Below are 25017 nucleotides of genomic sequence, written 5' to 3' on the forward strand. Positions count from 1 at the left end.
GTCCTATTGGTGAATCCCAGAGCTTCCAGTACAGATGGTCCTATTGGTTGTTGGGGTGAGGGACCGCCTCTCCATCGTTCGGTGGTATTGATAGGACCAATGGAATGGTCTAAAATGCGCAAACCCCGTCCAACCCGGGCACCCGGCGATGCAAACATAACGAACTCGCCAATTAACCGCCATTACTGTCCTCATCTTCTGCAGACCAGGAACACGACTACAGTCTTTCAACATTAGCCAAAAATGATTACGCCAGACTCAAATTATAGGCTACTGCAGCATTGCACTAGGCCTGTGAAAGAAATGATCAGCTAATGGTCAGCCTATCTTTGATGAGAGAAATCAAGTTTGATATGATGAGTAGGTTTGTTCATTGCACAATCGGGACAGACTGTGGAATCTTAAAGTTGATCCTCTTATGGACCCATACCAATTTAGATGGTCCTCAAGCTTCTTAAATATCCCAAAAGTGTCAACCAACAGTCACAAAACTGCCTGTCACACACTGATGAAGTACTGGTGCTTGCACACAGGGTGAGGTACTAACCCATTCTGCCCTGTGGTTGCCTTGCCCCTTACAAAAAAAGATTGCAGTCAGAGTGCAGTATAACTGCAGCATGATCCCACCGTTTTTTTTACTGCAGTAGTTTTGCAGTATAACTGCAGTTCAACTGCAGTTATTCTGCAATTACTGTGTCCAAAACACCACAGCCAACTGCCGTTACTGCACTTTTACTGCAGTTTCAAAACTGCAATATGTTTTTGTAAGGGGAACCCCATTGCCTGTTTTTGTGTGCTGTTGACACTCGTTTTGATATAACAACTCAGTGATGGTTCAAACTTCCTACTGCTGTCAAGGCCTTTAAACGGAGGCCTATCCTTCCTATATGTGTTTCTGACTGATCACAAAGCCACTCTAAACGAGTCTGAAGTCTAATCTTACGAAATCATGATAAATGAACACCAAACAGCACAGGAAAACATTGACAGCCTTTATGTACACGTTAGAATCAAGAATTTGATGGAATGTGTCTCCTGAAATTCTCATTTCATGTAAAGAGATTTGTGACAACTGGCAGTGTATAAAACAACAATACACAAGTATTTACAACAAATATAACTATGCTACCTCAGCTCATTGACTATGATTATGACAATTATAGTTTTAAACAATGAAGTGGAATGATGCTCTTTTATCCCATTTTCATGACAAGATTTCAATGTTGTGTTAACTCTTCCATTGGGTAAATTGAGTCATTCATGTTTTTGGAATTAGAAAATGTTTGTCGTTACAGTCCCACCATTAAGGTAGGATTTAGATTAAGGCACACGATGAAGTCTCATCAACATTTAAAGAACAACATATATACATACAATTGGTCATGTGGGTCCCACTTGCACCAATAAAACCAAAGTAAATAAATAATACAAAAGTAAATCACCCAGTTTGAATGTTGTCTACTGTCTTGAACAACAGCCACTGATTAAAAACACTGAGGCAGTTACTTCAGGTAAACCTTCAAACTCCACAAAAAACAAGAACATAAGTCCTAGGAAGGAAAATGGAATTACAGATTTTAACTTCCCTCCAAGATAAAGTATGTGAAAGATCATCCAGTTTAGTTTCTGGTTTGGACACATTCTAGGATGTCTCATTGCTGTGGTGTTGACAAAACTCTTGGAGGCCTGCCCGTCACAAAAAATTACACAGACATTCTAAAGGTGAATCCTGAAGGATAGTATTACATCCTGGATACTATTTGACATTCTAAATGTGTTAATGTTCCAAAAGAATATGCAAATATTATTTTGAAGAGAAAACATTGTCAATGTCCAATTCCCAAGACTACTCAGCTCCAGTGAATAAGTCCATTGTATGAGGCATATGAGCCTGACTTGAGCGTCCATAGAGATGTTGCCTTGCCTGTGCCACTCCCTAACCCTCAGGACAAAATCCATGGAAAATTGAAGATATGCATAGTGCTCCGGATTACTGTTGTTTTGTAGTCCTTTATTCCTCTTGAAACGAGGTAACTTAAATAACCTGTAAAACCAGGTCTTCACATGGAAAAGTATGTGATCTCAACCAAATCACATGAAATAATAGAATCAAATGGTATCAGAAACTTCGACATGCCTCCAGTATAACTGATGTAAACAGAAAGTCCAACCCTTAAGATAAATAAATAGTAATTGAAATAAATACCCATAAATGATAAAAAATAAAGCATACATATCTCTTCCCAATATAGTCTATATTACTATGGAATGTGCCTTTTTGTAGCACGTATGAAGATAATTTAGATATAGTTTGCCTTGGCTCAAGATAAGTGTGTGATACATTTCTTTGTACTAAGGTAGTACGTTAGTGCAGTATATTTCTATAACACTTGTCAAATTAAAATAAAATAGTATAGCAACACCGCAAAATGATAAATAAATACCTTTCCATAGGGGGACTTGATAAGTTAAGCACAGTGATAATAAGATAAGTGTGATCTAAAAAGGCATCTGAAGTTTCTTTAACCACCCAATAGTATCCAGGAATCATAGGCTTGACTGGCTTGGCAAAGAGTTGTGATCCCCATGCAAGTCTCCACTGTCGTTAGATGACTCCATCCAGGGATGGAGTAAAATCTCTTCTAAGCTTGGCCGATCCTCTGGTCTGTAGGCAAGGCACCAACGAACCAAAGACTGGCACTCTGGGGGGAAAAAGAAGAAGAGGATTTTCAGTCATGATGAATTGCAATTAGAAATGAAATCCAGAATTTGTTCTGTCATTGCCCTAGAAATGTTGTCAGATAGTAAGAATAGGTCTATGTAGAAATGTACCTTTTGAAATGCGTTTGGTGAAACTTGGCGAGGCCTGCACAATGTCTCTGTCCCTCTCGAAGGGGATGTCCCCACAAACCATGTCGAAGAGAAGCACTCCCAATGACCAGACAGTCAGGGACCGGGCATGGTAGTGCTGATGTTGGATCCACTCAGGAGGACTGTACACTCTGGTGCCTAGTGAGAGAAAGGGACGATTACATTACAAACAAAATAAGAGGCATCAATTCTTCTAAAATAAGTTTAGAGGGGTACATATGGATATAATAAGTAATGTTTTTCACTTACCCTCAAATTCTGTGTAAGCAGTGTCTTTGAGCAGAGCACCAGAGCCGAAGTCAATGATCTTAACATCTCCTGTCCGAGTGTCGACTAAAATGTTCTCATCCTTCACATCTCTATGCACGATCCCTTGTGCTTGACAGAACCGCAGCGCTTCCACTATCTGGAGCATGAACCTGGAAAAACAAGCCCTGGTTAGAATATCATATAAGATCACATTAATGAGCACAGAAAACCCAGCAGCCTCCCACACATGGAAACAGAGTGGGGATGTTTAACCTGTGAGTGAAATAGGTCTACTGACTTGAAACAGTCATATACCTTTGTGCAAGTGGCTCATCCAGGGCTCCCTGCTCTGTGATGAAGTCAAAGAGGTCCTGACTGGGTTGTGGTCTTTCGAACACGATGAGGAATCCCTGTCCTGGCACCTCAAACCAGTCCAGCATCTTGATCACCCCATGGTGCCAGGGTCCTGCCCCTGCTCCACCCCCCAGCTGTAAGAGCAGGGCAATCTCCATGGGTACCAGGTTGGGTTCATCTGGCTGTTGGCAGAGAGAGAGAGAGGGAGGGTTAGTATAATTATGAGTCAGTCAGCATAAATATACTAGTTGCTAAAACACATGAGAATTGTTTTGTCCAGACAGGGGAAATACTGCTACTAAGTTCCTCAAAATTATTTTTTATTTGAGGAAAAACCCTACCACGTAATTTCCACAAAATGACAACCACGTCACGGTTATGAAAACACAACATGTGGTTTCTCTTCCGATTCCCAGCAGAGGGCACAAAATACCAGCTTTTTATTTCCACACATGACCAGACTGTCAGGTGTACAAGAATGGTAACCACAACAAAATACACTTGGCAGAAGCCCCAACAAGAAATAAAAACGCACATCTTAAATCATATAACGTAGTTGTTGTTGTTTTTTTATGGGGGGGGGGGGGGGGGGGGTAAACTTACCAATCGCGCCCATTGCTGCACTCTGTCACTTGAAACTTGTTTAATTGCCACCTAAGGATAAATAAACAATATTAGTGTTCATATGTCATTTTTTTTTTTCATTGTTGTTTGTCTAAAAACAGGTTTTGAATTTTTGTTATTGATCATTAATTGACTATGTTCTCTTCACATTTTGCTGTAAGTACCTGCAGACCATCTGAGATGCGTTGACCAGCAAAGACGGACCCAAATCCACCGCTTCCAAGAAGCGCACCTAATTGGTAATGCTTCTCAAAGGACTCTTTACCTGTGGTGTCAAAGAACATACATCAAAACATAATCAAAGCTGTAATGTAGGGTAGGCTATGTAAGAAACTAGCTTTATGTCCACTGCAGTAATTGTGTCATTACTAGGTATGTGTCTTGCTTGTTGTGGAAGCAAATATCTGTACTGGCTATACCTCCTGTCTTGATCAACCTTGATATTCCAGTCAAACGTCAACCATACATTCATGACACATAATAAGCCATTAAATGAAAAACATATGGCACTGGCACCTCCAAATTCTTACCATTTTTTCCTTTGACATCCTCCTGATCCAAGCGCAGCTCAACACTACGTTTGTCCAACATTTTAAAAAATTGAATATATCCGAAGTAAAAAAGTTGGGTAAATTTAGTTCAAGGTTATGTCCATTCCGAATTTAATCCGCGAAGAATCTTCAGTTTTCAAAATATCCACAGAGCAAGTTGCTGTAGACAGCTGCGTTTCCCAGAAAGACCGATTTGAACAACAAACTGACACGTCTGGCCAAAGAAAGTTTGTTGCTGTTTTAAGGTTAAAACTGTGAACACGCCCACACGAAGCATCTATCCAATCACCGCGGAATTAGCAGTAGTATTTTGAATTGTGGTCCAATCACAATGTAGCATGATTTACCTATATTAATATTCATATACTACTACTACTTTCATCCGAATTAGCTACGTTCCAGTAAACGAGGGGTCTTTTGATGAGAAGCACCTTCCTTGTGGTTTTTGTTTATGCTTCTGCTTTTAGCAACTAACTTTAGCGCGCACATCGCTCTTCTTGTTACGGTGCATGATGTGCTTCATTGTGTATGTACATGCACTGTGCATAGATGTGTGCTCATGGCATGAACATAATATTTAACATTTTACTGAAGTCAATTGCACATAGCTCTGTCATCATCAACAGTATTGTAATAGATGAATAATAACAAAGCATTGTCTGTCTGTCTCACTATTGCAGCCACATTTCCTGCACTACATATTATGGCTGTTATTGTTTGGAGATAATCCTTGCAGATTAGTTTGTGAAAGAAATGCTGCCAGAAGGTTAACGTTCATTTTGGGCGGGAGTAAAACACAGTCCCCATAAGTAAACAGTGAAGGTTGGGTGGCAATAACAGAGAAAAAAACCCTCACATAAATGGGAATTCCCTTGCACTTGTTATCTACAAATCAAATCAGTTATTCAGGTAAATGCAATTAAATATTTAGAAGTGTATATCAATTCGAGTGGGTATGAAATTAATAAGTACAGTTATAGCAAAAAGAAATACACAAAAGTGCTGTTTTTCAGAAAGATTTCCTCTTTTATTCCAAGAAAAAAATGTATTTTCATCCCAAACAAGAAAATAAAATAAAACAAACTTATATTAACCAATCATTAAGAGGATAAGTATGACCATTTTTATATATTTTTTCTTCTTGTTTTCTATGATGATACTGGTTGTGTTCAATTAAACATGCAACTAAATAAGTCCAATGATGGTGTCCATGGTATTAGAAAGGAAGGGGTTGGAGTCTGATTATGCTGGATCTTTATTGGTAGGTGTGGAGAAGCAGAGATGGATGGATAGGGAGAAGGAGGAGAGAAGACTGGATGGTTACATGATGACGTTGGGATTTTCCCCTGTTCTGCCTCCTTCCTTCCAGGGGACGTTGTGTGTGCTTGATCCCCTTTATCAACTGCTGTCTGGAGAGGGTTCTCTATGCATTGAGTTCTTCTTCATGCTGTCAAGGTACTCTTGTTGTGAAACGGCCAAGACTGACGCCAGAATCTCATCATCCTCCCAGTCTGTTAAGCCTACACCATAGAGAAAAGGAAAAATACACATTCTAGCATTCTAATGTAAAAGAGGACTTGAGAGAAAAAAAACCTGCTAGTTATTTTTAAATCAAGAGGGGTACTGGAATTACTAGTTTACAAAATATTGTTATTTGCCGTTTATATTCTGCACATTAGTGACAGTGGTTAACATAAGATTTTGTTTGGTTTTTGTGTTGGAAAAAGCTTGTACACAAATACGAATGTGACAGTATATGCACCCAATCACGACCAAGCAATATGAGAGGGAGGTCATTTCAGGTGAATTGCATCTGTTCTCAGCTTTGCTCCTGCACCGCACCCTTGTTTCATGTTTCTACTATTCTACGTTCTTACATTTCTTCTTCTGATTTCCTGTTTATTTTTTCCTTTCAGATACAGAGTTGCTGTGCGATAGAACATACCATAATGACAAATTATCATCAAAAATAAATGTCCTATGGTGACCCAAATACTTTAAAGCTACATGTACGTGTATCTGATAGGTGCACACTACATGTTTTTAAATGTATGTAAATTGTAAATGATTTTGTCTGTAATGTATTTTTCATAATGTGTCGGAACCCAGTAAGACTAGCTGTCGCCATTGGCCTCGGCTAATGGGATCCTAATCAAATCAAAATCAAATCAAAAATGATATGATGATACATGTTAATGATAGGATAGGTTACAGTGTGAAAGGTATGTTTTTTTACCCCCACTAATCTCTAGTATATGTGTTGTTATTCAAGTGTCTTCAGTCCAGCAGCAGCTACAGCACCATGCCTTCACAACAGAGGATGTGTAATAACACTGTCTAGAACACTGTGATTGATATGCCTTATGCTAAGGATTGCTGCTAGTGTTGACAACTATCCCAACTGAAATATTACATCTCAAACTGACCATACTACCTATTCTATGAATAACATATAAATAAAATAACATAGAACAGCAACAGTAGTAAATGCCTTAAGGGGACAAATAAAGTTGTTTGAATTGAATTGAATGCATTCATTTGAGTAAGTCTTTAAGTAAAGAAAGAGCCAGTGATTATCTTACCGAAGGCTGTGGGTGACATTTCTTTCATGATAGCACGGTATTCCAGTGCCGGGTACAGGGACTTCAGAGAGGAGGAGGTGGGTCTATCAGGCCCAACACAAGCCTGGTTGCTGGGACCTAGAATAGGGGGCAGAGAGAGATTCCCATCATCAAAACAGGATTCTTTACAAAGATGAAACCCTAAGATTCCAATGTTCATTTGATACACCACCATCTCAGTTGATTCATGGCACTTCTGATGGTTTGTCACAGTGACTAACCTGGGGCACAAGGTGAAGGGGGCTTCGACATAAGGGCTGCCCCAGCAGGGGAGGGAGGCTTGTTGCTTGTGTCTGAGTGGGAGGGGTCAGTGTTCTCCGGTGAGGGAGCTGAGCTGCGCTGCCGGGGCGAGCGGGCGCTCCACTCCTCCAGACCACTAGAAGATGCTGCGGTGGCCGAGCTGCAGGTGGCACTAGCCTTACGGGGCTAGGAGGAGAGGGATACAGGGACCTCATTAAAACACATGCCAGCTGCTGAAACACTTCAATACTGGACACTAGACTCATATAAACCAAACGTGTCACTGAAATGCTCTTCAATCTGCCATGTACAGTTGAAGTCAGAAGTTTACATATACTTAGGTTGGAGTCATTAAAACTCGTTTTTCAACCACTCCACAAATTTCTTGTTAACAAACTACAGTTTTGGCAAGTCAGTTAGGACATCTACTTTGTGCATGACAAGTAATTTTTCCAACACAATTGTTTACAGACAGATTATTTCACTTATAATTCACTGTATCACAATTCCAGTGGGTCAGAAGTTTACATACACGAAGTTGACTTTGCCTTTAAACAGCTTGTAGAATTCCAGAAAATGACGTCATGGCTTTAGAAGCTTCTGATAGGCTAATTGACATAATTTGAGTCAATTGGAGGTGTACCTGTGGATGTATTTCAAGGCCTACCTTCAAACTTAGTGCCTCTTTGCTTGACATCATGGGAAAATCAAAAGAAATCAGCCAAGACCTCAGAAAAAAAATTGTAGACCTCCACAAGTCTGGTTCATCCTTGGGAGCAATTTCCAAACGCCTGAAGGTACCACGCTCATCTGTACAAACAATAGTACGCAAGTATAAAACCATGGGACCACGCAGCCGTCATACTGCTCAGGAAGGAGACGCGTTCTGTCTCCTAGAGATGAACATACTTCAGTGTGAAAAGTGCAAATCAATCCAAGAACAACAGCAAAGGACCATGTGAAGATGCTGGAGGAAACAGGTACAAAAGTATCTATATCCACAGTAAAACGAGTCCTATATCGACATAACCTGAAAGGCCACTCAGCAAGGAAGAAGCCACTGCACCAAAACCGCCATAAAAAAGCCGAACTACGGTTCGCAACTGCACATGGGGACAAAGATCGTACTTTTTTGAGAAATGTCCTCTGGTCTGATGAAACAAAAACAGAACTGTTTGGCCATAATTTCCTATTTGTAAGTCGCTCTGGATAAGAGCGTCTGCTAAATGACTTAAATGTAAATAATGACCATCGTTATGTTTGGAGGAAAAAGGGGGTTGCTTGCAAGCCGAAGAACACCATCCCAACCGTGAAGCACGAGGTGGCAGCATCATGCTGTGGGGGTGCTTTGCTGTAGGAGGGACTGGTGCACTTCACAAAATAGATGGCATCATGAGGAAGGAAAATTATGTGGATATATTGAAGCAACATCTCAAGACATCAGTCAGGAAGTTAAAGCTTGGTCGCAAATGGGTCTTCCAAATGGACAATGACCCCAAGCATACTTCCAAAGTTGTGGCAAAATGGCTTAAGGACAACAAAGTCAAGGTACTGGAGTTGCCATCACAAAGCCCTGACCTTAAATCCTATAGAAAATGTGTGGGCAGAACTGAAAAAGCCTACAAACCTGACTCAGTTACACCAGCTCTGTCAGGAGGAATGGGCCAAAATTCACCCAACTTATTGTGGGAAGCTTGTGGAATGCTACCCGAAACGTTTGACTCAAGTTAAACAATTTAATGCTACCCAATACTAATTGAGTGTATGTAAACTTCTGACCCACTGGGAATGTGATGAAATAAATAAAAGCTGAAATAAATCATTCTCTCTACTATTATTCTGACATTTCACATTCTTAAAATAAAGTGGTGATCCTAACTGACCTAAGACAGGGAATTTTTACTAAGATTAAATGTCAAGAATTGTGAAAAACTGAGTTTAAATGTATTTGGCTAAGGTGTATGTAAACTTCCGACTTCAACTGTACTTGCACATTTTGTCTCACCTGGCGCGCCTGCTTCTCTTGGTCCTGGAGCCACTGCAGGTAGGACTCCCTGGCCACCTGCTCCTCGATGGCCTCGTTGGTGGCCTCCCAGTCCGTGGCTCTCTTCTTGTCCTCCAGCATCTGCTGCTCGATCCACGACTCCTCAGAGGTCTTAATAGCGTTCTTCATAAGCGACTGGTCTACATACTGCTGGGAAGGAGGGATAGGTCAGGGGTCACTAACTGGACATAAAACTGAAAAATCGATACAGTTCCATATCGGGATATTATTTTTGATTATATAACGTATCGTTTTGACAATATCGCAATATTATTTTTGCACTAGTTGGCTGGGACTCCAGTAGTCTCCGTCTTTTTAAATAGGGATCCAAACTCATTTTCTCATGGCTCACTCTCTTCTCCCTCTGCAGCAGACATATGGTGAGCAATATCTACATATAGAATTGTGAGAATAGCATTACATATCGTATCGGCACCTAAGTATTGTGATAATATCGTATCGTGAGGTCCCCGGCAATTCCCAGCCCTAGTGGAAATGTGCAACCAAGTATCAATGTGTAACAACCAAGACAATATGTAACAACCAAGACAATAGGTAACAACCAAGACAATGGGTAACAACCAAGACAATGGGTAACAACCAAGACAATATGTAACAACCAAGACAATGGGTAACAACCAAGACAATGGGTAACAACCAAGACAATGGGTAACAACCAAGACAATGGGTAACAACCAAGACAATATGTAACAACCAAGACAATGGGTAACAACCAAGACAATGGGTAACAACCAAGACAATGGATAACAACCAAGGCAAAATCTTCAGATCCTTCACACCTTATCAAGGAGATTTGACAAGTTTAGTCTGCTGGGTATCAATAAAAGGTTTCACTATCCGTCTAGAAATTACTCCAGGTCTTTGATATCTTTGTCCGTGAGCAAGAGCTTCTGTGCGCGTAAATGCAAAAACTGCCTCCAGCCTTCCTTGGAAACAATGCCCGTGTCTTAATCTAAGGCTTAATTGGAATGGCTAGGCGTGCGGCCCTCTGTGGGAGCTCCACCTATGGTAGACTACATGTCCTTAGAGCCTGAACAGTCCGACTGCAGTCTGTTCACCATAACGGTATGGTTCTCTGCCCTGCCAAACAGGCTGCTCAATATGATGAATGCGCCCAATACACAGAGGTCACAGCTGTCCCAACTAATAACAACTCTTTAGGCCTACCGATAACATCTGATGTGCTTCTAAAGCACTTTGAGTACCCAAGATACCTAAACAGTGCTATTGTTATCTAGCTAGCACTTCATGACAACCGCAATGTTATGAAGCTGTTTACTGACAACCAATGACACTATTAAGACAATACGTATTTTCCCTTACAAATTAGAAAGTTCAAGAAAATGAAGTAGATAAGACTCTCCATCCACATTTGTGTTGTAATCAAAACATCGCTGCTTCTAACTGGCTCAAACTGGCACTGACATATGCCAACATTCAACCAATAACAACACAAAACAGGAATCTTCAATAAATACAATAACATAAAAAAACAGCTATTCTGTTGAGTGCTACAGTGGTTTTCCTGGCCAAGGAGCCCAGGCTAGTGTTTTCTAATTACTGTGGGGTCATTCATCATGGATGATGCGCTGCTTGTTGACCATGGTAGTGTTATCATTAGGCATCTCAACACAAACAGAACAGTGTACTGCTAATAGGCTCCTCCAGAGAGACAGGGACGTGTGGAATGTTGCCCCTCTCTGAGCTCAGCCTCCCTTCCTTTGATGTGTATGCATTCTGAAAGTGGGACACTCTTGTCTCGCAGGGATCATAAGCTATGATGACCCAAAGACTGTCACCTCTCTCCCACTGACTGAGTCCGCCTGGCTGCCTGACTGTGTCTGGACGGACCCATGGACGTCATCCATTTCGTCAGGGGAAAGTCACAAGATCTCAGAATGATTCGGTTATGAAAGATTTCAATTGCACTATTACACAACCAATGCAGCATCCAAAACGCCTTTATAACTTTATGCAGCTAATCAATTAAGTCAAATTTGATAACAACCACCTGTTTAAGACAGGAAAAGGCAATGGAACGGATAACAACACTAACAACAATGCTAGCCAGCTGCTAATTGGTTAATGTCAATAAATCAAATAATCATGAACTCAACATAAACTGCTCGTCACTGAAATGACACTGCAATGTGTCTGTGCCTCAGGGGCAATGCAGGCTGCCAATTGGAACATGTCAATGCACTGAAAGGCAACGATTAGGCAACAGTGCTTTCAAACAATCATATAGAGAGACAGAGGGGTCAACTGAGTCACACAGAGGAAGAAGACAGTCACACCGTCGTAAACAGGGCCATCATCTCTAGCATCGTAAATCAAGGTGAATCAAGGAGAATCAAGGTGAATCAAGGTGAATCAAGGTGAATCAAGGTGAATCAATTAGAATCAAGGGCACCTAATGACATTCTCCAGAATGCACATTTAACCTTTATTCTGACAGGGAGCCATGCTGAGATCAAGGTCTCTCTTATAGATGAGCCCACATAACACTTACTCTACCAGTTGTCCTCAAATTGCATGTTTTACACATCTAAAAACGGTATTTCTTTTCAAGATGTTGGTACCCACCCCTGGTTTTAAAGCAGGAAGCCCAAGCCCTACTCCAATTGTGGCTTTGTTGGGGTTCACCACAGAGTTGTAGTGAATGTTACGATGGTAGCTGACTCTGATTGGTTCGTCATTGTTTTGATGAATGCCATGGAACGTGTTGATTGGTTCTGGAAGAGGAGGAAGGGGGGGGGGGGGGGAAGAGTTAACAGAACTACATGATCAATGCAGTGCACTACTATGTCCACACTTATTCAGAAGATATTCAATTTAAAACAATAATGCCCAAATTGTCTAGACGTTAAATCAATATTAAAATGGCAGTTCTGTTTGAAAAACAGTCCAATTACTCACAGTACCTATTAGTAATCTCTCTCAAGTAGGCCTACACGTCAAAGCCATAACACTCCAAAATTACAAAATGTGACCAGTAATAATACTATAATATATACTATTTATCAGTCACTTTTATACAAAGCAACTTACAGTCATATGCTTGCATAAATCTTTACGTATGGGTGGTCCTGGGAATCTAACCCACTATCCTGGCGTCACAAGCGCCATTGCTCTACTGACTGACTACAGAGGACCATTAGCTCTGCTAATAATGCGCCTGGCATGGCCCACTACTGAACAACACACCTGTGCCTTCCTGGTAAACTTCCACTGGTCGATTGTACATTTCTGCCATAGCCTGCATCTCGATGTGGTTCCCGTGGCAGTTGTTTTTCCTCTTCCTGTTGATGTACGTGGTGAAGTCTTCTGTCACGTAGTTCGAGAAGTAGTCTGCATTTTTTGTCTGAAATTAGAGTTCACATTTTCATTATTAAAAACCCCAACAGGTGAAATCTGACTGGCAACCAAAGAAAGAAGGAAACTTACCAAGTAGTCCATGCAGTGTTTACGGACAACTTCATGCATATCTTGGTCTCCATATACTTGATCAGCTGCAAACAAGAGGGAATCAGGTGTTAAAACAACATGCAACATACATCTTCCTGACGAAGCCCAGATCAAATTAATACGTATGAAGTAGCATATGACTGACAAAGTATGACTAAGTATGATTAATGCAGTTGTATGTAATTTCATCAATAAGGATCTATGGGACCATTTTACAGTGGGGAAAAAAAGTTTTTAGTCAGCCACCAATTGTGCAAGTTCTCCCACTTAAAAAGATGAGAGAGGCCTGTAATTTTCATCATAGGTACACGTCAACTATGACAGACAAAATGAGAAAAATCACATTGTAGGATTTTTAATGAATTTATTTGCAAATTATGGTGGAAAATAAGTATTTGGTCAATAACAAAAGTTTCTCAATACTTTGTTATATACCCTTTGTTGGCAATGACACAGGTCAAACGTTTTCTGTAAGTCTTCACAAGGTTTTCACACACTGTTGCTGGTATTTTGGCCCATTCCTCCATGCAGATCTCCTCTAGAGCAGTGATGTTTTGGGGCTGTCGCTGGGCAACACAGACTTTCAACTCCCTCCAAAGATTTTCTATGGGGTTGAGATCTGGAGACTGGCTAGGCCACTCCAGGACCTTGAAATGCTTCTTACGAAGCCACTCCTTCGTTGCCCGGGCGGTGTGTTTGGGATCATTGTCATGCTGAAAGACCCAGCCACGTTTCATCTTCAATGCCCTTGCTGATGGAAGGAGGTTTTCACTCAAAATCTCACGATACATGGCCCCATTCATTCTTTCCTTTACACGGATCAGTCATCCTGGTCCCTTTGCAGAAAAACTGCCCCAAAGCATGATGTTTCCACCCCCATGCTTCACAGTAGGTATGGTGTTCTTTGGATGCAACTCAGCATTCTTTGTCCTCCAAACACGACGAGTTGAGTTTTTACCAAAAAGTTCTATTTTGGTTTCATCTGACCATATGACATTCTCCCAATCCTCTTCTGGATCATCCAAATGCACTCTAGCAAACTTCAGACGGGCCTGGACATGTACTGGCTTAAGCAGGGAAACACGTCTGGCACTGCAGGATTTGAGTCCCTGGCGGCGTAGTGTGTTACTGATGGTAGGCTTTGTTACTTTGGTCCCAGCTCTCTGCAGGTCATTCACTAGGTCCCCCCGTGTGGTTCTGGGATTTTTGCTCACCGTTCTTGTGATCATTTTGACCCCACGGGGTGAGATCTTGCGTGGAGCCCCAGATCGAGGGAGATTATCAGTGGTCTTGTATGTCTTCCATTTCCTAATAATTGCTCCCACAGTTGATTTCTTCAAACCAAGCTGCTTACCTATTGCAGATTCAGTCTTCCCAGCCTGGTGCAGGTCTACAATTTTGTTTCTGGTGTCCTTTGACAGCTCTTTGGTCTTGGCCATAGTGGAGTTTGGAGTGTGACTGTTTGAGGTTGTGGACAGGTGTCTTTTATACTGATGACAAGTTCAAACAGGTGCCATTAATACAGGTAACGAGTGGAGGACAGAGGAGCCTCTTAAAGAAGAAGTTACAGGTCTGTGAGAGCCAGAAATCTTGCTTGTTTGTAGGTGACCAAATACTTATTTTCCACCATAATTTGCAAATAAATTCATAAAAAATCCTACAATGTGATTTTCTGGATTTTTTTCCCTCAATTTGTCTGTCATAGTTGACGTGTACCTATAATGAAAATTACAGGCCTCTCTCATCTTTTTAAGTGGGAGAACTTGCACAATTGGTGGCTGACTAAATACTTTTTTCCCCCACTGTATCTAAAGCAAGTGCACATTTTTTATCATCATTATTGCACATTTGAATGCATAAGATGGTAGATTGACTGTAAAGGGGTATTTTGGCTGCCTTTTTCTGTGGTTGCATCCCCAGCTATACGTGATCTATATAGAGATATGAGTTGAGTCACTGGTATGATCCACAGATGTAAACAAAGCTAAAAGGTTCTCTCCACAGCCCCCCCCCCCCCCCCCCTTCCTCTACCAGCATAAAATATGCAAATGAGCACCAGTTTCAGTCTTCATTCCGGCAAGTCACATGGTAATGTAAGCCGCAAAGATTCTGAGAAACTCTTGGTCAATTTCCTCTTTCTCAGTATCAACCTGCTTAGCATAGGCGGGAACAGAAATACATTTAGAAAAATGGTTATGGAAATAGAATAAGAGTAAAACCTATATCTTACTTCCCACCATCGAACATATCTTTATTTAGTAAAAAATATGCACTATCATTCAAAAGTTTGGACAAACCTACTCATTCAAGGGTTTTTCTTTATTTTTACTATTTTTTACTTTGTAGAATAATAGTGAAGACATCAAAACTATGAAATAACACATATGGAATCATGTAGTAACCAAAAAAAAGTGTTAAACAAATGAAAATATATTTTATATTTGAGATTCTTCAAATAGCCACCCTTTGCCTTGATGACAGCTTTGCACACTCTTGGCATTCTCTCAACCAGCTTCATGAGGTAGTCACCTGGAATGCATTTCAATTAACATGTGTGCCTTCTTAAAAGGTCATTTGTGGAATTTCTTTCCTTCTTAATGCGTTTGAGCCAATCAGTTGTGTTGTGACAAGGTAGGGGTGGTATACAGAAGATAGCCCTATATAAGTCCATATTATGGCAAGAACAGCTCAAATAAGCAAAGAGAAACAACAGTCCATCATTACTTTAAGACATGAAGGTCAGTCAATACGGAACATTTCAAGAACTTTAAAGTTTCTTCAAGTGCAGTCGCAAAAAACATTAAGCGATATGATGAAACTGGCTCTCATGAGGACTGCCACAGGAATGGAAGACCCAGAGTTACCTCTGCTGCAGAGGATAAGTTAATTAGAGTTACCAACCTCAGAAACTGCAGGCCAAATAAATGCTTCAGAGTTCAATTTCTTTTTTTTCTTCACCTTTATTTAACCAGGTAAGCCAGTTGAGAACAAGTTCTCATTTACAACTATGACCTGGCCAAGATAAAGCAATGCAGTGCGGTAAAAACAACAACACAGAGTTACATATGGGGTAAACAAAACATAAAGTCAAAAATACAACAGAAAATATATATATACAGTGTGTGCGAATGTAGTAAGTTATGGAGGTAAGGCAATAAATATGCCATAGTGCAAAATAGTTACAATTTCGTATTAACACTGGAATGATAGATGTGCAAAAGATGATGTGCAAATAGAGATACTGGGGTGCAAATTAGCAAAATAAATAATATGGGGATGAGGTAGTTTGGTGGGCTAATTTCAGATGGGCTGTGTACAGGTGCAGTGATCGGTAAGCTGCTCTGACAACTGACGCTTAAAGTTAGTGAGGGAGATAAGAGTCTCCAGCTTCAGAGATTTTTGCAGTTCGTTCCAGTCATTGGCAGCAGAGAACTGGAAGGAATGGCGGCCAAAGGAGGTGTTGGCTTTGGGGATGACCAGTGAGATATACCTGCTGGAGCGCAGACTATGGGTGGGTGTTGCTATGGTGACCAGTGAGCTAAGATAATACGGGGATTTGCCTAGCAGTGATTTATAGATGACCTGGAGCCAGTGGGTTTGGCGACAAATATGTAGTGAGGGCCAGCCAACAAGAGTGTACAGGGGCTTTGGTGACAAAACGGATGGCACTGTGATAGACTACATCCAATTTGCTGAGTAGAGTGTTGGAGGCTATTTTGTAAATGACATCGCCGAAGTCAAGGATCGGTAGGATAGTCAGTTTTACGAGGGCATGTTTGGCAGTATGAGTGAAGGAGGCTTTGTTTGCGAAATAGGAAGCCGATTCTAGATCTAACTTTAGATTGGAGATGCTTAAAGTGAGTCTGGAAGGAGAGTTTACAGTCTAACCAGACACCTAGGAACAAACACATCTCAACATCAACTGTTCAGAGGAGACTGTGTGAATCAGGCCTTCATGGTCGAATTGCTGCAAATAAATCACTACTAAAGGACATCAATAAGAAGAAGAGACTTGCTTGGGCCAAGAAACACAAGCAATGGACATTAGACCGGTGGAAATGTGTCCTTTGTCTGGAGTCCAAATTGGTGATTTTTGGTTCCAACCGCCATGTCTTTGTGAGACGCGGTGTGGGTGAACGGATGATCCCTGCATGTGTATTTCCCACGTAAAGCATGGAGGAGGAGGTGTTATGGTGTGGAGGTGCTTTGCTGGTGACACTGTCTGTGATTTATTTAGAATTCAAGGCACACTTAACCAGCATGGCTACCACAACATTCTGCAGCAATACGCCATCACATCTGGTTTGGGCTTAGTGGGACTATCATTTGTTTTTCAACAGGACAATGACCCAACACAACTTCAGCCTGTGTAAGGGCTATTTTACCAAGAAGGAGAGTGATGGAGTGCTGCATCAGATGACCTGGCCTCCACAATCCCCCGACCTCAACCCAATTGAGATGGTTTGGGATGAGTCAGACCGCAGAGTGAAGGAAAAGCAGCCAACAAGTGCTCAGCGTATGTGGGAACTCCTTCAACACTGTTGGAAAAGCATTCCAGGTGAAGCTGGTTGAGCGAATGCCGAGAGTGTGCAAAGCTGTCATCAAGGCAAAGGGTGGCTATTAGAAGAATCTCAAATATAAAATATATGTTGATTTGTTTAACACTTTTTTGGTTACTACATGATTCCATGTGTTATGTCATAGTTTTGATGTCTTCACTAATATTCTACAATGTAGAAAATAGTAAAAAATAAAGAAAAACCCTGAAATGAGTAGGTGTGTCCAAACTTTTGATTGGTACTGTATATATCTACAATGCAAACTAAAAAGAGCAAGAGTTTTAACCTGCAGATAGTGACTAAAGTCTTTGATAAATGTCATTTCCAGCAACTGTCAGTGCCATAATGTCAATATCGACAACGTAGTCTTGAATTTCATTACAAAAAACCTACAGTGTTTTGAAGCTTGTGTATGACGAGCACAAAATATTCTAGTTCCCTTGTGACTGAATGTTCTCATGGCAAGATGTGGCACTGGCAACACTCCAAGTGCCTAGTGTTGGATGGAGGTCACATTTTCTGGCAGGTCCAGTTTGTCATTATGCCTCAGCAACACGCCTGAATGAGCTGCTCAGTGTGTTCCTGACCTTCAACATGTTCCTCATTGTCACTCTGGACAGAGTCAGATTTAAACAAATAGGCCTACAATACATAAGGAGTGACACGAAGGATGGTAGTTCAAGATTAAAATACAGATGTATGGACGTCTAAATATCATTCAGCAGCCTGTCACCTACTGGTTTAAAGAAGTGATGAAGAATTAGGCTAGAGGAGACGAGTCACATGTTTGACTGCTTTCAGTACCCAATTCCCCTGATGAGGTTGAGGTGTAATGGTCTATGAACCAAGTGAAGCCCAGTGAAGTATGACATGGACAGGTGTAGGAGGGCTGGTTGAGATGGGGATTACCCCTAAACCCATTGGTGTAAATCTGACTCATCTGCCAAAACATCAACTTCTCATTTGATCTTTCCACTGCACGTTTCAGTTCTGAACAAAACATGTTAGGACCTCATTTAGTTATGTGGTTGATTTGTCATGTAGCCTTCAGTAATTTTCTAAAATAACTAAAATCATCAATTAAGAGTACAAAGGGCAATTGCATGCCAGCAGAAAATATTTTTGGTATCTCTGATTGTTCTGGCAATTCTCACATAGAAACTTCATTGGGAGGAAGGACGTTTGAAATGCTTTTTACATTTGTATCAAACCATTTTTTAGAAAATCATGATGAAAGTGGCCGTTTTAGGCCCTTTTTAGACCTACACATGCCTCCTGTAAGACCCTATGATCTGTGAACCATACAAGATACAGACGTCTTGGTGTCATTATATTCCTTGTAGTAGTGGTCACCAACCTTTGAGTCAAGATCCCTTTCACAGTCAAAAAGCAAGCAGAGATCTACCGCTTTCTTTTTTAAACATGACTTTCATTTTTTTACTATTAACTTAATAAAAACTGTGGTTTGTGCAGTAGGCCTAATACATTATCATAGCATATTGGAAATATGCCTGTCCTGCCAATATTGTTCTTCGCAGACCATACTAGATTTAAAAACTCGAGCTTTGATTACAAAATAGATCAGTTGATGTAGCACTTGCAAGGCAAAGCTGAGCATAAATTGAAATAATTCGCTTTTATATTTTACTGGACTGATGGTACCTGCATCTGATGATCATGGTGCTTTCAAGACAACTAGGAAATACATTTAAAAAACGAGGTCAAAATCATGACGTCAGTGATCTTCAGGTCGGAAAGTTGGAGTTCTAGAAAGATGCCAGAGTTTCCGACATTGAATTCCGAGTTGAATGACCATTCAAAACCATTTTCCCCCCAGTCGGATCTCGTTCTCCTTTTTGATTTTGCTTTTATTTTTAACATATTGTTAGGAAGAATATACTCTTCAAACTTACTCTTCAAACATCAAATATACTCTTCAAACATCAAATTTACAGAGTGGGTTCTCTGGTACTTACAATGATATGCCCCATTTTGACCATAGAATGTACACAGAGTATACCAAACATTAAGAACAACTTCCTAATATTTAGTTGCAAATGTAAATGACCCTGAACGATGAAAATGCACATGATTTACTTACTTAGTCCTATTCAATTATCAACAAAATAGGCTAATAAATAGCCTAATGCATGGCTGGTTACAACTGCCTGCATTTATTCCAGACACAGATTTAGATGAAGGTAGGCTAATTCACTTGACCCATGTAGTTTCACTTTCGAGAGGATTAAAACCTCTCTACCAACACTTATGCCACAACATTTGAACAGTAAAAATGATCTACAGTGGGGGAAAAAAGTATTTAGTCAGCCACCAATTGTGCAAGTTCTCCCACTTAAAAAGATGAGAGAGGCCTGTAATTTTCATCATAGGTACACGTCAACTATGACAGACAAAATGAAAAAAAAAAATCCAGAAAATCACATTGTAGGATTTTTAATGAATTTATTTGCAAATTATGGTGGAAAATAAGTATTTGGTCAATAACAAAAGTTTCTCAATACTTTGTTATATACCCTTTGTTGGCAATGACACAGGTCAAACGTTTTCTGTAAGTCTTCACAAGGTTTTCACACACTGTTGCTGGTATTTTGGCCCATTCCTCCATGTAGATCTCCTCTAGAGCAGTGATGTTTTGGGGCTGTCGCTGGGCAACACAGACTTTCAACTCCCTCCAAAGATTTTCTATGGGGTTGAGATCTGTAGACTGGCTAGGCCACTCCAGGACCTTGAAATGCTTCTTACGAAGCCACTCCTTCGTTGCCCGGGCGGTGTGTTTGGGATCATTGTCATGCTGAAAGACCCAGCCACGTTTCATCTTCAATGCCCTTGCTGATGGAAGGAGGTTTTCACTCAAAATCTCACGATACATGACCCCATTCATTCTTTCCTTTACACGGATCAGTCGTCCTGGTCCCTTTGCAGAAAAACAGCCCCAAAGCATGATGTTTCCACCCCCATGCTTCACAGTAGGTATGGTGTTCTTTGGATGCAACTCAGCATTCTTTGTCCTCCAAACACGACGAGTTGAGTTCTTACCAAAAAGTTCTATTTTGGTTTCATCTGACCATATGACATTCTCCCAATCCTCTTCTGGATCATCCAAATGCACTCTAGCAAACTTCAGACGGGCCTGGACATGTACTGGCTTAAGCAGGGGGACACGTCTGGCACTGCAGGATTTGAGTCCCTGGCGGCGTAGTGTGTTACTGATAGTAGGCTTTGTTACTTTGGTCCCAGCTCTCTGCAGGTCATTCACTAGGTCCCCCCGTGTGGTTCTGGGATTTTTGCTCACCGTTATTGTGATCATTTTGACCCCACGGGGTGAGATCTTGCGTGGAGCCCCAGATAGAGGGAGATTATCAGTGGTCTTGTATGTCTTCCATTTCCTAATAATTGCTCCCACAGTTGATTTCTTCAAACCAAGCTGCTTACCTATTGCAGATTCAGTCTTCCCAGCCTGGTGCAGGTCTACAATTTTGTTTCTGGTGTCCTTTGACAGCTCTTTGGTCTTGGCCATAGTGGAGTTTGGAGTGTGACTGTTTGAGGTTGTGGACAGGTGTCTTTTATACTGATAACAAGTTCAAACAGGTGCCATTAATACAGGTAACGAGTGGAGGACAGAGGAGCCTCTTAAAGAAGAAGTTACAGGTCTGTGAGAGCCAGAAATCTTGCTTGTTTGTAGGTGACCAAATACTTATTTTCCACCATAATTTGCAAATAAATTCCTTAAAAATCCTACAATGTGATTTTCTGGATTTTTTTCCCTCAATTTGTCTGTCATAGTTGACGTGTACCTATAATGAAAATTACAGGCCTCTCTCATCTTTTTAAGTGGGAGAACTTGCACAATTGGTGGCTGACTAAATACTTTTTTCCCCCACTGTACATTTGCAATTTTATTTTCGAATGATCTGTCGCTCGGTAAACATGCCTGGGCGAGAATAAATCATAATAGCAAGAAATATGGGCTTGGATCACGACATAACGACAGATGCCAGCAATGGAATAATTATACTGACAGACAAAGTAGGCCTACTAAACAACTCCAAGTAAACAGACAAAAACAACCATATAGCCTCAGAAAAGTCGACAGGAAGTAACTACACTGAACAAAAATATAAATGCAACATGCTACAATTTCAAAGATTTTACTAAGTTACAGTTCATATAAGGAAATCAGTCAATTGAAATAAATTCATTAGGCCGAATCTATGGATTTCACATGACTGGGCAGGGGCGCAGCCATGGGTGGGCATAGACCTACTTGGGAGCCAGGCCCACCCACTGGGGAGCCAGGCCCAGCCAATCAGAATGAGTTTTTCCCCACAAAAGGGCTTTATTACAGAAATAAGTACTCCTCAGTTTCATCAGCTGTCCGGGTGGCTGGTCTCAGACAATCCCGCAGGTGAAGAAGCCGGATGTGGAGGTCCTGGGCTGGCGTGTTTACACATGGTCTGTGGTTGTGAGGCCGGTTGGACGTACTGCCAAATTCTCTAAAACGACGTTGGAGGCGGCTTATGGTAGAGAAATTAACATTAAATTTTCTGGCAACAGCTCTGGTGGACATTCCTGCAGTCCGCATGCCAATTGCACACTCCCTCAAAACTTGAGACATCTGTGGCATTGTGTTGTGTGACAAAACAGCACATTTTAGAGTGGCCTTTTATTGTCCCCAGCACAAGGTGCACCTGTGTAATGATCATGCTGTTTAATCAGCTTCTTGATATGCCACACCTGTCAGGTGGATGGATTATCTTGGCAAAGGAGAAATGCTCACTAACAGGGATGTAAACTAATTTGTGCCCAAGATTTGAGAGAAATACGCTTTGTGAGTATGGAACATTTCTGGGGTCTTTTATTTCATCTCATGAAACATGGGACCAACACTTTACATGCTGCGTTTATATTTTCGTACAGTGTAGATTGAACAACAACGACTAGCTACGGATTCATAAATGATGTTTGGAGACGAGTGAGTGAAAGAGAGCCGCGCGTGTCTGTCTGGGGAAATTACAGACAGAAAAACTAGCCAATAGTCGTTTAGCGCACAATACTCGTTTTATCTGAGTACTCGGCACATCCCTACCATTTACCATTCACGGTGCTCATAAAAAACTTATTAGAACTTCAGAATTTGCAGAGCCCACTCTGGAAACGTGATGTACTTGTAGAGTATATTGTTCTAAACAATATGTCTTAAAATTAACAACATCTAAAAAGGGTAGTCTTGAGATATTCATATTGTTAATGTTGAATAGATTCATGTGGAAATGTGTATTTCAGAATCTAGACACACTCCATATGTTAGAGCCCACTGTAAGGAGTATAATGACACCAAAATGTATCATGTACGGTTCACGGATCATAGGGTGTTACAGGAGGCACGAATAGGTCTAAAAAGGGCCTAAAATGGCGACTTCCATCATGATTTTCAAAAAAATGGTTTGTGATACAAATGTAAAAAGCATTTGAAACATTCTTCCTCCCAATTAAGTTTCTATGTGAGAATTGCCAAAACAATCTGAGACACTGTACCAAAAATATTTTCCGCTCCCACTGGTGTGGAATCGCCCCAAAGCAACCTAAGAGAGTTCGATGGGTAGGGTTGGTGAATTTGATGAACTGGGGTTGATGGCTGTCAGAAAACATGACTAGGCCACTGGTCAATGACGAGGAGATTGACGAGAAAAACGGAAGAGGAAGAAATTCTTCGTGCAAGATTACTGAGAAAAAGAGCTGAATAGATAGCCTACATTTAACAAGAAAGGAGAAGAGACCAAGACCACACAGAGAACCAGAAACCACATGCATACTAGCTACAACCAATGTACTGTAGGATAGAGATAATGCAATGCTGGTAAGTAACCAATGAGTGCATTTCTAAGAAAGGGGCGGGGCTCTATGTAGATCTAGAGACAAGCGGATTAGTTTGGTTCCTACCCTGCTGGTCTGTCAACGGTTGATAAAGTTTATCTAAATTATGCAGAAATTACTCTTAAGTCACCCGTCAATGGAGAACAAGCACGTGAATAAAGAAATCTGTCTTCACTGGAATCATCAGCGAGGCCCAACATTGCTCCATTGAGTCTTTATTTTCTCATTCATAGTCCTTAGAACACATCAATGCAACAGTCAGTGGTGGAAAGATAAAACACTGCAGACCGTAGGTTTTTCTATGTCAACTCAAAACAGTATTAGAGTAGGCTGCAATAAGACATGCTACTAAAAGCTTCTTAAAAGACTGTTTCACTCAGTCTACTCTGCCCAGGAAACAAAGTAATAAGGGTAAGTTGGGTTGATATTGAATGCCATGAACAGCCCTGCATTCATATCATTTCAGGCACCACAGTTGAGTGGACATACCCTAAAATGTTTTTATTTTAGTTTTTTTTAAGGTAGCCCTGCCAGTCAGATGCAGGTGAATCATGGCTACCATTGTTGATGCTTTGCTACTGATCACTGACCCACTGACTGATCCTAGAGGAGATGAGCACCAGTATTACAGTCTAACGCATAGCAGTACAACCTATTTGCCAATGACACTGCCAGGTTCCAGTGACCTGTCGTATTTGACCGGACATCTCCAACTTGAACTTTGCTCTTTAAACATAAACAGATCAATAGCCCCCTACCTATGTCAATTGCATTCAACATCTAATCACAGATAAGGCCTACCTCCCACCATCTCATCTTTTGAGCTAAAATTACATTTATGGTGGATTTACTGTGGCCTCAATGCTCGCTTCAGTGTCATTTTCACCCAAACTAGACTTCATCAATCAGGCTGCTAGGCATAAAACTGGATGAGAGATTGATATAGGCTTCAATTGTAAGGGCTTATCCTGCCATGACACCCTTTTATCTCTGACTATGTCTTCACCTTCATCTAACAGTTCACAAGCATTTCAATATGGGAAAAGTTCAAACTTATTTTTCCATGCCAGGTCTGAATTACTAAACCCAGTGTGAATGTGTGTGGGGAGGAAGACATCCCACGTTGTGTGTGTGTGTGTGTGGGGTGTGGGGGGGGATGACGACATCCCACGTGTTGTGTGTGTGCTGTCTGTACTATTGCAACTCATACCAGCAATGTGCAATTGGGCAAAAGGGCAAAGTGAGCAATGTGTGAATTTCAAAATGTCCAAATTAACAATTATTACTTAAGATTACCATCACTTCTGAATCATAGTAAGACACTGAAGGCTTAAGGTCATGAGCAGTGTATTGTGATCGGATTCTGACTTTGGGTAACATTTCAAAATGATAGTGGGGGGTGATCTCCATTCTTTCTCAATTTTTCAGACAGTCGTCTATGCTGGTTGGGATTATTGCAAAACTCGTCTTTTTCGGACCAGACAGAGGAAAATGTGTAGACTCACTGTAACAGTAATTAA

General features: G+C 40.9%; 2 protein-coding genes across 5 annotated transcripts in view; both read right to left on the minus strand.

Moving 5' to 3' along the window:
- Positions 1 to 979: 979 nt before the first annotated feature.
- pim2 (Pim-2 proto-oncogene, serine/threonine kinase) lies at positions 980 to 4865 on the minus strand. The gene is made up of 7 exons (XM_084187651.1): positions 4629 to 4865; positions 4263 to 4363; positions 4078 to 4128; positions 3436 to 3656; positions 3121 to 3290; positions 2833 to 3009; positions 980 to 2702 (listed from the first exon to the last, which is right to left on the minus strand). The coding sequence occupies exons 1-7, from the start codon at positions 4687 to 4689 to the stop codon at positions 2548 to 2550; spliced, it is 936 nt and encodes a 311-aa protein (XP_084043777.1). The 5' UTR covers positions 4690 to 4865; the 3' UTR covers positions 980 to 2547.
- A 795-nt stretch (positions 4866 to 5660) lies between these two features.
- The window catches only part of otud5a (OTU deubiquitinase 5a), a 30626-nt gene continuing 11269 nt past the window's right edge, over positions 5661 to 25017 (minus strand). For 2 of the 4 annotated variants that reach the window (XM_084187634.1, XM_084187636.1), the window contains exons 3-9: positions 13023 to 13087; positions 12783 to 12939; positions 12162 to 12310; positions 9516 to 9701; positions 7492 to 7696; positions 7232 to 7348; positions 5661 to 6169 (exon numbers count right to left, since the gene is read on the minus strand). In XM_084187634.1, the coding sequence (XP_084043760.1) occupies positions 6048 to 6169; positions 7232 to 7348; positions 7492 to 7696; positions 9516 to 9701; positions 12162 to 12310; positions 12783 to 12939; positions 13023 to 13087 (1001 nt within the window). In that variant the 3' untranslated portion in view covers positions 5661 to 6047. Of the gene's footprint in view, positions 6170 to 7231; positions 7349 to 7491; positions 7697 to 9515; positions 9705 to 12161; positions 12311 to 12782; positions 12940 to 13022; positions 13088 to 25017 lie in introns of all 4 variants that reach the window. The other 2 variants (XM_084187633.1, XM_084187635.1) reach the window with 1 other exon arrangement.

This window comes from Coregonus lavaretus, assembly GCF_964263955.1.
Source record: "Coregonus lavaretus genome assembly, chromosome: 22".
In the NCBI taxonomy this organism is placed as follows: Eukaryota; Metazoa; Chordata; class Actinopteri; order Salmoniformes; family Salmonidae; genus Coregonus; species Coregonus lavaretus.

Bases quoted from the DNA above. Each gene is read 5' to 3' on its own strand.
- pim2 (XM_084187651.1), bottom strand. From the start codon at position 4,689: ATGTTGGACAAACGTAGTGTTGAGCTGCGCTTGGATCAGGAGGATGTC. The intron at 4,364-4,628 runs GTAAGAATTTGG...TTGACACCACAG, and splicing joins GGATGTCAAAGGAAAAAATG to GTAAAGAGTCCTTTGAGAAG. The intron at 3,657-4,077 runs GTAAGTTTACCC...CTCTGCCAACAG, and splicing joins TGCAGCAATGGGCGCGATTG to CCAGATGAACCCAACCTGGT.